We start from the raw sequence: 10,968 nt of genomic DNA, 5'->3' as shown, positions 1-10,968 counted from the left end.
AGAAGAAACGTCTCTTCTTCCACGATTCTTCTTCCTGTCCAACGACGAAATGCTTGAGATACTGTCCGAGACAAAAGATCCGCTTACGTGTACAGCCTCATTTGAAGAAGTGTTTTGAGGGTATTGCGAGACTTGAGTTTGACTCTAAGTTAGACATTCATGCTATGTTTAGTAGTGAGGGTGAGAGAGTACAGATGGCAAATTCAATCTCGACGTCTGAGGCTCGTGGAGCGGTAGAGAAATGGTTGTTACAGGTGCAGGATACTATGTTTACTGTCCGTGTGATGTGGTTCAGATCTGCTCATGAGGTGAGGTCCTTGTTTAGGATATTTATTTGTGAGATATATATATATTTAGCAGTCATTTAAATAAACTTGCCTAAGGCTGTGTAGTTAGTTCAATTTCCTTAATTCTATTACTAAGGGAAAGTCTAATAACAAACTGATAATAACGTATGAAAGAAATAAATCTTTCCTTCGAGATTTGACAGATTAAAAAAGACATGTTGTTTCTCAATTTTAGTTTTAAAATTTTTTTTCATTGTTTTTTGACAAGATCATTTTAATAGTTTATATATGTGTAAATTGACACAACTTTGATATGGTTATAAGATTTTTATGTATAAGGAATTAATGATAATATGATTCATTTTAGCAGTTTTTACATCCTTTCAATAATTTTGGAAATTCTTTGTCTTATATGTGTTAGTGTCAAGTTATATCATTTGAAATAGAGGATATTTCAGTTTTGAATTTATCTTTATAAATGAAACTATTTCTTATTTGCAAAAAAGGATTATCCTTTATATGAAGAAAATGTAAGGAAATGAAGTGTTGATTATTTCCAGTTTATAGTGCATTACATCACGGAATTCCCATAAATGAGCCATGCCATGACAATTCAACATAATGCGTTTGAGACCAGCATGGATCCAGACCAGCCTGCGCATCTGTGCAGTCTGATCAGGATCCATGCTGTTCGCTTACAAACCCTATTACATGTAGAGCAATTGATAGGGAACAACATGGATCCTGATCAGGCAGTGCGGATGCGCAGGCTGGTCTGGATCGATGCTGGTCGCAAACGCTCTATGTTGGTTTTGTCGTGATGCGGCTCAAATCATCTTTTCATTTTATTGTTGAATGTCATATTCCTATACTATTTTCTTCCACATATGTTGTCCCAAGTGTTTTTTTCCTAGTCCTTTATTGTTATATCTCAATAAATATTGATTTACAAAAAAAAACAACAGTTATTTGGTAGTACAGTACTACTCATGTGAATAAACTGAGGGGCGGCTGCAGTAATTTTTCTCAACCAAGAAGTCTAGGAAGTCACTTGCTGAGTGAAAATCTGAATTTTCCTGTATTGTTGATGTTAACTTAAGAATTGGTGGCAAATATTCAATATTTCCAAGATCATAAAGTGTTATAAAGAGATGAAATTTTCATATAGAAAGATTATTGTTTTTAATTAAAAAATTTTTTTATTTTTCTCACATTTTGTATAAAGACAAATAAATATACATACATGAAATCATGTTACAAAATAAACACAGTTATTTTAAATTATCAAAAGTTTATTAAATTTTAAATCAATGGCATTTACTGGTACAAGTTTATTATTGTAAGAAACATTAGATTATGTTACTAAATAATCTAAAGCATTATTATTTCAACTGATATTTATCTAGACATGGAGAGGGGTAAAGCTATTAAAAATTTATGTATGAATACGAGGGTTGTCCAAAAAATTCGTGCACTGCAGTTATTGTCGTGTGAGTTATTGATAGAAAAACATTAATTATATATAACTTGAAGGGGAGATATATCTTAAATAAGAAAACAAAAGAAAAAAAACATGTAACCGGCATGTCCTGAAAACGAATCGTCATACAGTTACCTTGGTAACGTAATACCGGCGCACGACAAAAAATTTGGTTAGTTCATTGCTTTGATACATCACGGTATTCTTTAAACACTACATATTAACGTTAAAATTCAGGGAAAAGTGTGTATACGTATTCCTAAAGTCACTAGAAAATATGGAGTCATTTGCTTTATTGTAACAGTCGTAAACAAAAATTTCTGTGTGGTCGTCAATACTGTAATTACGTGAAAATGTCGGTCGCTACACGTCGGAAATACGGACGATCATTATATTTTTGTGCAGATATTGGTAAAACACCAACAGATACCTAAAAAGAACTAAAAAGAGCAAGCAGGACAATTTCAGTGTCACGAAGGCTGATTTTTAAACGGCACAAACGCTCTGTTGAAGAGAAAGAGAGGCGGTAGACGATGACAACCGGTCAGGCAGACGTCTGTCCGTAATGCCGGCGCATGTGACGAGGGTTATTCAATATATTCCTGCACTGGTGGAATATGCTACATGTTCGTTGCATAAAAACAATAAAAACAACACAATACTTTGCATCAATCATTCCTCTATTGACAGTAAAACAAATTATAACATAAATAGCAAATACCACTTTACAAGCAACAAACAATTAATACAATTACAGTAATGAACTAACCGAATTTTTTGTCGTGCGCCGGTATTACGTTACTAAGGTAACTCAATGACCATTTTTTTACACGACACGCCGGTTACTCGACTTTTTCTTTTGTTTTCTTATTTGAGACAGATTCCTCTTTCAAGTGATATATAATTTATTTGTTTTTATTAATAAATCTCTCGACAATAACTGCAGTGCACGAACTTTTTGGACAACCCTCGTATATATATGCATTATATTTTAAGTACATGTACTTGCATTTTGTGCTCATGTAAAGGTCTTGTGCTGACTACACTTCTATTTTACAATATTTTTTGTGTGTTTTTGAAGAAGTAAAATGTCATCTAGGAATTTTTATAAAACCTCAAAAATTATCAGATATAAACCCGCCTCTGGTGGGCATAATATTATTTTGTTCAACAAGTTCAATAAATTCAGTAATGAACTTACACAAATATAATATTCTGTTTATCACATACCCAAAATAAGACTGTTTAAAGTGAAAAAGAATTCTATATTTTTTTCATTGACACACCTTAAATGTAATGCTAACATTTATTGCGTCATTACACTATGTTTGTATAAAGCAAATGACATCACATCAAAATATATGCACCACTGTGCAATTCCATTTTTACAGAGTCGCAAAAGCGGCACGGGTATCTGATAAATATTAAAATCACACTTATTGTTTCCATATTTTAATTTAACATTTGCTATATACATGTTCTTAGCATCCAATAAGAATTATAACATGAGATTATGAAACCAATCTCTCAAATGTTTTAAACAGAGAGAATTGGTATTTTAAGCTCAAGCATTTTTATGTACGCACATTGCTTTGCAGTTGTATCAAGAATGGCATAATTTTGCCGCAGTCAGCATTATCTTTATTTTATGAGAAACAATTTGAAAATTGTTGTTTGAATATGTACTGTGATAAGATGTGCATGTGTAGACACTTGCATATGTCAATGCATGAGACTTGCACTTTTGATAAGAACTGACTATTCATCTCTGTTGATTTAAATATGCTATTATTAATTTTTTAGCTCGACTATACGAAGTATATGGAGAGCTGTCCTACTCGCCCCGGCGTCCGCGTCCAGATTTTAGATTAAAGTTTTGGTGCAGTAAAATATTTTTCACTATAACTTTGTCATTTCTTAAGGTATCAACTTCAAACTTCAAATATATGTTCCTTATCATCAACCACATCTTATGTGACAAGGTTCATAACTCTAGCACCAATATTTTTAGATTTATCTCCCCTTGAACTTAGAATTTTCCTTAAAAAATACTATTTTTTACTGTTACTTCTTTATTTCTTAAGGGATCAACCTAATACTTCAAATGTATGTACCTTATCATCATCCCCATCTTATGTAACAAGGTTCATAACTCTAGCACCAATATTTTCAGATTTATCTCCCCTTGAACTTAGAATTTTCCTAAAAAAATGCTATTTCTTACTGTTTCTTTATTTCTTAAGGGATCAACCTCATACTTCAAATATATTTACGTTATCATCCTCCCCATCTTATGTGGCAAGGTTCATAACTCTAGCACCAATATTTTCAGATTTATCTCCCTTTGAACTTATAATTTTCCATAAAAAATATTATTTTTTTTACTGTTACTTATTTATTTCTAAAGGGATCAACTTCATACTTCAAATATATTTACGTTATCATCCTCCCCATCTTATGTGGCAAGGTTCATAACTCTAGCACCAATATTTTCAGATTTATCTCCCTTTGAACTTAGAATTTTCCATAAAAAATATTTTTTTTTTTACTGTTACTTATTTATTTCTAAAGGGATCAACTTCATACTTCAAATATATTTACGTTATCATCATCCACATCTTATGTGACAAGGTTCATAACTCTAGCACCAATATTGCAAGAATTATCTACCCATAAACTTAGATTTTTTTACTAGAAAAATGTTATTTTTTATTATAACTTTTTTATTTTTAAAGGTATCTACCTCAAACTTCAAATACTTATTCCTAATCATCAAATACATTTTATATGACAATGTTCATAACTCTTGAAGCAATATTTACAGATTTATCTCTCTTTGAACTTAGGATTTTCTTTAAGAAATATAATAACTTCTTTACTTTTTAAGGTATCTACTTCAAACTTCAAATATATATTTCTTATCATTACACAAATGTTGTGTGACAAGGTCCATAACTCTAGCATGACTATTTCTAGAATTATTCCCCTTGATCTTGGAATTAATGTTAACAAATGTTATTTTTTTACTATAACTTAATACATAATTATACATAATTGATTTTTCTTTCATAGTTTTGTCCTCCTTACTGCGTCCAGTATTTTATTAGTCGAGCTTCGCTGTCTCCTGTGACAGCTCTTGTTTTTTTTTACTATAGACACTGTATAGACTAATGTATTTAATTTGAAGATAACACTTGGATGATTTTACTTATGACTTTTAAAGTCATTCTGTGTGCACCTGTATGATAATTGATTTTTATAATCCTAAATGATTGCAGAAGCTTATATTTTCATAACAAAAATTCTGTCACTTATATTTATATATTTAGACATAGTTAGTTTCAACTTAGAATGTCTTTAATTATGATTGAAAATGCATGTATTCATTAATTATGTATTCATTATATTGTACATGGTAGATGATAAAAATTTGAAACAAATAATAGTATAATGTTGTTTTAACTTATGATATTTTGATTATAGGCATATGCCATTGAACCAAGAACAAACTGGGTCATAGACTGGCCAGGTCAGGTGGTGTTGTGTGCATCACAGGCATACTGGACTCGAGAGGTGCACGAGGCTATCCGTGCCGCACCAACAGGGCTTAAGGACTATTGGGATGTTTTACAGAAACAGCTTGGGGACGTTGTAGAACTTGTACGTGGCAAACTGACTAAACAGGCTCGAACCACTCTGGGTGCCCTCGTTGTAATTGATGTGCATGCCAGAGATGCTGTGATGGAGCTGGCGGAAAAAGGTTAGATTTCTTAAATCAGACACTTATCAGACAAATTTTCACACAAATTACCGTATTGAAATAGTATACCCATTTCTGTAAACAATAAAATGAAGTTATTTAAGAAATATTTGATTTAGATTTAAGATTAAGAAGAATTTTTGCAAATATACTTGTTGTAATTGAAGCAATTATAATTATGTGTTCTGTTGTTTAGGTGTTTCTAGCGAGAATGACTTTAATTGGTTGGCACATCTAAGATACTACTGGGAGGACGACAACATGATTGTGAGGATCACAAATGCCACAGTAAAATACTCGTATGAATACCTGGGTAATACAACACGTCTTGTCATTACACCTCTCACTGACAGATGTTATCGTACTCTTGTCGGTGCCTTCCACTTGAATTTGAACGGAGCTCCGGAAGGTCCAGCCGGAACTGGTAAAACAGAGACGGTGAAGGATTTGGCCAAGGCATTGGCTGTACAGTGTGTGGTGTTCAACTGCTCAGATGGTCTCGATTACATTGCTATGGGAAAGGTTATTACCTTTAGATTGAAATGTTTATTTGTATTTTAGCCGTATTTTATCCCTTTTTTTTTATTTGAAAATCATGTAAAATTTTAGAGTTAACCTTTATGAAAATTAATGATGGAGATTTATCTTTACAGAACAATCTGCAATTTATGTAAGAATTATTTGTAGGTATCAACCTCAAACAACCTTAGAAAAAGACATATTAAGAATTATATATTCATACGAGGGCATTAATTTTACTACATCTCCTTGTTAATACAAGATATGTTTGTAAAACATGTATGCCCCCTATCAGCAGCCAATTAGTCATGTGATAAGGTTATTATGCATGACTTCTGACCCAGTGATCAAACAATTAATAAGGGTTATCAAGTACCTACTGGTCATGACCTTGACCTTTGACCCCTTGACCCAAAACTCAATAGGGGTCATCTGCTGGTCACGACCAATCATCATACAAAGTTTGAAGTTCCTAGGCCTAAGTGTTTTTAGTTAATTGACCGTTTTTACCTACAAGGTCAATGTGACCTTGACTTTTGACCCCTTGACCCCAAAATCAATAGGGGTCATCTGCTGGTCATGACCAATCACCATGCCAAGTTTGAAGTTCCTAAGCCTAAGCATTCTTAAGTTATTGATCAGAAACCGTTTTTACTTACAAGGTCAATGTGACCTTGACCTTTGACCCCTTGATCCCAAAATCAATAGGGGTAATCTGCTGGTCATGACAAATCACCATACCAAGTTTGAAGTTCCTAGGCCTAAGCATTCTTAAGTTTTTGATCAGAAACAGTTTTTACTTACAAGGTCAATGTGACCTTGCCCTTTGACCCCTTAACCCCAAAATTAATAGGGCTCATCTGCTGGTCATGACCAATCACCATACCAAGTTTGAAGTTCCTAGGCCTAAGGGTTCTTTAGTTATTGAACAGAAACCGTTTTTACCTAAGAGGTCAATGTGACCTTGACCTTTGACCCCTTGACCCCAAAATCAATAGGGGTCATCTACTGATCATGACCAATCACCATATCAATTTTGAAGTCCCTAGGCCTCAGGGTTCTTTCGTTATTGATCGGAAACCGTTTTTACCTACAAGTACAATGTGACCTTGACCTTTGACCCCTTAACCCCAAAATCAATAGGGGTCATCTGATTGGTCATAACCAATCAACATACCAAGTTTCATGTTCCTAGGCCTAAGGGTTCTTTTGTTATTGATCGGAAACGGTTTTTACCAAAGAGGTCAATGTGACCTTGACCTTTGACCCCTTGACCCCAAAATCAATAGGGGTCATCTACTGATCATGACCAATCACCATACCAAGTTTGAAGTTCCTAGGCCTTAAGATTCTTTAGTTATTGATCGGAAACCGTTTTTGCTTACAAGGTCAATGTGACCTTGACCTTTGACCCCTTGACCCCAAAATCAATAGGGGTCATCTACTGATAATGACCAATCACCATACAAAGTTTGAAGTTCCTAGGCCTTAAGGTTCTTTAGTTATTGATCGGAAACCGTTTTTGCTTACAAGGTCAATGTGACCTTGACCTTTGACCCCTTGACCCCAAAATCAATAGGGGTCATCTACTGGTCATGACCAATCACCATACCAAGTTTGAAGTTTCTAGGCCTAAGGATTCTTTAGTTATCACTCGGAAACCCTTTTTACCCAAGAGGTCAATGTGACCTTGACCTTTGACCTCTTGACCCCAAAATCAATAGGGGTCATCTACTGGTCATGACCAATCACCATACCAAGTTTGAAGTTCCTAGGCCTAAGGGTTCTTTAGTTATCACTCGGAAACCATTTGGTCTACGGACCGACGGACCGACGGACCGACAAGTGCAAAGCAATATACCCCCTTTTCTTCGAAATGGGGGCATAATAAAATAGAAAATGAGATACATGTATAATAAAATTTCATTAGCTTTGATACTTTAACTTGTAAATATTATTAGCTCCAGTATCATGTGCAAGATTAACATGTGGCATATGCTTCATTATTTCAGTTTTTCAAGGGGCTTGCATCAGCTGGTGCATGGGCTTGTTTTGATGAGTTTAACAGAATTGACCTTGAAGTGTTGTCTGTCATTGCCCAACAGGTAACGTTGCCTTTCCTTCTATTAAAAAGATTTTGAAAATTTTCCAGATGACCCTGAGACCTTAAAATTCAGTAAGAAAGGGAACTCAAGATGCTTATAGAAATATGATAGTAAGACTTCTTTATTCAGTTTAAGACAGTTAATGTAATTAGTTATCTTCTGTAGTTATCTTCCAAAATGAGCAAAGTAAATAAAAGATGTAAATAATATTTTTATCTTCTTTCCAGATTTTATGCATCATCAGAGCTGTACAAGGTAAACTAGATGTGTTTGTGTTTGAGGGAACGGAATTGAACCTGAATCCACAGTGTTATGTTAACATTACAATGAACCCCGGTTATGCAGGTCGGTCCGAACTTCCGGACAATCTCAAAGTATTATTCAGAACTGTAGCTATGATGGTACCGGACTATGCTATGATTGCCGAGATCTCGCTGTACTCGTTCGGTTTCCTGGAAGCAAAGGCCTTGTCAGTAAAGATCGTCACTGTATACAGACTGTGCTCGGAACAGTTATCATCTCAGTTCCATTATGATTACGGCATGAGAGCCGTAAAAGCTGTGCTCTCCGCAGCCGGTAATCTTAAACTGAAGTACCCAGATGAAGAAGAAAATATTCTGGTGTGTTGCTTGTTTGGTTATTTCTATATGTCAGTGATATTGATGCTCACATTGATAACTCAAAGCAAAGAAAATGATAAATGTTTTTTTATTAATTTTCTAAAGTTCCTGTCGGTCTTATTCTGTCATGCAGTTGTTGTTGGTTTTGATATCCCGCTGATAGTTTCAATAGTGTTTTATTGACTATGCTTGAATACTGTCAATTAACATGTATCAAAGAATTAATTGCATGCAGATACATAACCAAAATCTATTATTTTTTTATTCTAAAGAAATGAACATAATTTAGTGATTTTTTTTTGTCTTTTTTAATGGTAAATGATTCATCACTTTAAATTTAAATTTAGACAGTAAATGATTTAACATGAACCGAAACTTGTATACTATATATATTTTATAGTTGCTGAGATCTATCATTGATGTCAACTTACCAAAGTTCTTGTCTCATGACATTCCACTTTTCAATGGTATCATCTCTGACTTGTTCCCGGGACTTTCCCTGCCGGAAGCCGACTACGAGATCTTCTTAAAGGCCATGGAGACCATAGCAGAAAAGAAGAATTTACAGTTTGTCAATTTCTTCAAAGAGAAGATTATTCAAACATATGAAATGATGATTGTCAGACACGGGTAAGATTGTCCTATCATGTTATGTGCCGCGCCATGACAAAACCAACATAATGGGTTTGCGACCAGCATGGATCCAGACCAGCCTGCGCATCCGTGCAGTCTGATCAGGATCCATGCTGTTCGCTATCAGTTTCTCTATTTGTTATAGGGTTTGTAAGTGAACAGCATGGATCCTGATCAGACTGCGTGGATGCGCAGGCTGGTCTGGATCCATGCTGGTCGCAAACCCATTATGTTGGTTTTGTCATGGCGTTGCTCTTATGTGTTTTATACATATTGGCAAATGATACAAAGTTTGTAAACCAACTCTTAAGGTAAGGGAGAATTAGATAGGTAATGCTGTGGGGGGGGGGAGTGTTTAATGGTCTCTGGTTTGATCCTCATGTGAGGCAAAAGAAAAATGTTAACAATCCATTGAGTGTAATTGTCATTTGTCTCTCAACCCTGATTCAGAAATTATTTAGGATTGAGGTGTCAGTCAGTTAAGGAGAAATTGGTAAATACTGGTTAGTTTTTGTATGTAAGCTTGTTACGTGAATTGACTGCAAAATATGTACCAAAATTGAGTTAAAATTAGCACAAATCTGAAAAAACAAACAACGGTTTAATTGTTCAAATTTTTTGAAAATGTGACTTCTCAAGAGAGCAATAAAAGCAAAGTTTAAAAGTGAAAATTGGTTTTAATGAGGCTTATTTGTAAGGGTAGATTTTGTTTAGTCCAGCACTAGGAGGAACTGATGGTAGCTTGCCTCAATAAACAGTTCAGCATGAAATTATAGAAAAAAAATATAACGCCTTTTCAGTAAACTTTACAATAAATAAAAAATTAAGTACATGCAGTCAACAATAAAGAGTTTGTTCAAACTACATTGATTAGAAGGTTGGTCTGGTGGAAAAATGTAAGGCATTATCACTTTTAGCTTTGAGAGTGTTAAATGAGATATATATTTATTATTATTACAGTTTCATGTTGGTTGGTGAACCGTTTGGGTGTAAGACTATGGTGATAGAAACACTGTGTGAAGGAATGACCTTGCTTGAATGAACAAGTTTCACACCGGGTAGGAATTTTGAAAAGGTCAAATATCGTATAATTTTAACCCCAAAAGGGCCCTGTACGAGGGGACAATTTTTTGGGTTGCTTTGCCCCATTCTCAAGGTAATGTATGAATGACCCTTATTTTATTGTAAAACCTCCTAATTTTACCTTTTTTTTAAAACGTCTGTCGAGCAAATTTTAAGTTGACTTTGTCTGCATTTTTTTATAGCTCTTTTTTTATTTATTTTTTTTAAATTTCCTTTTTTAATTTGTTTTTTGTTTTAAATTTTCATATTTTGTTATGTAACAATTTCTGGACAGGGGAAAATGTGAAAACACATTTAGAGAGTTTGCTCCACGGATACCCCTGAAGAAAATGGGTCGTTTTGCGGCCCAAAATTGATGCTTTGTGTTGAAAATAACACGTATTTGATGACAAAAAAAACTGTGTTTAATGGTGGTGAAATTATACAGATGTCCATCCTTGTCACTTATCTTTAAAACTATGGATCTTTCACAAGCTTTTTC

The 10,968-nt window shown here is 34.2% G+C and overlaps 1 protein-coding gene across 1 annotated transcript; it reads left to right on the top strand.

Annotated features, from left to right (window-relative positions):
- Positions 1-95: 95 nt before the first annotated feature.
- Positions 96-10,446, top strand: LOC132717549 (dynein axonemal heavy chain 12-like; the record flags this gene model as incomplete). Its single annotated transcript, XM_060701035.1, has 7 exons — positions 96-308; positions 5,251-5,527; positions 5,724-6,049; positions 8,059-8,151; positions 8,379-8,771; positions 9,172-9,401; positions 10,365-10,446. Coding segments are annotated over 7 exons (1,614 nt in total), but the record flags the coding sequence as incomplete, so codon positions are not given.
- Between the last annotated feature and the right edge of the window lie 522 nt (positions 10,447-10,968).

The sequence above is a fragment of the Ruditapes philippinarum genome, unplaced genomic scaffold (assembly GCF_026571515.1).
Source record: "Ruditapes philippinarum isolate M1 unplaced genomic scaffold, ASM2657151v2 ctg22800_1_1_1_1, whole genome shotgun sequence".
Classification (NCBI taxonomy): Eukaryota; Metazoa; Mollusca; class Bivalvia; order Venerida; family Veneridae; genus Ruditapes; species Ruditapes philippinarum.
Note: the sequence above shows the minus strand (reverse complement) of the source record. Positions and strands in the feature narration are given on the sequence as shown.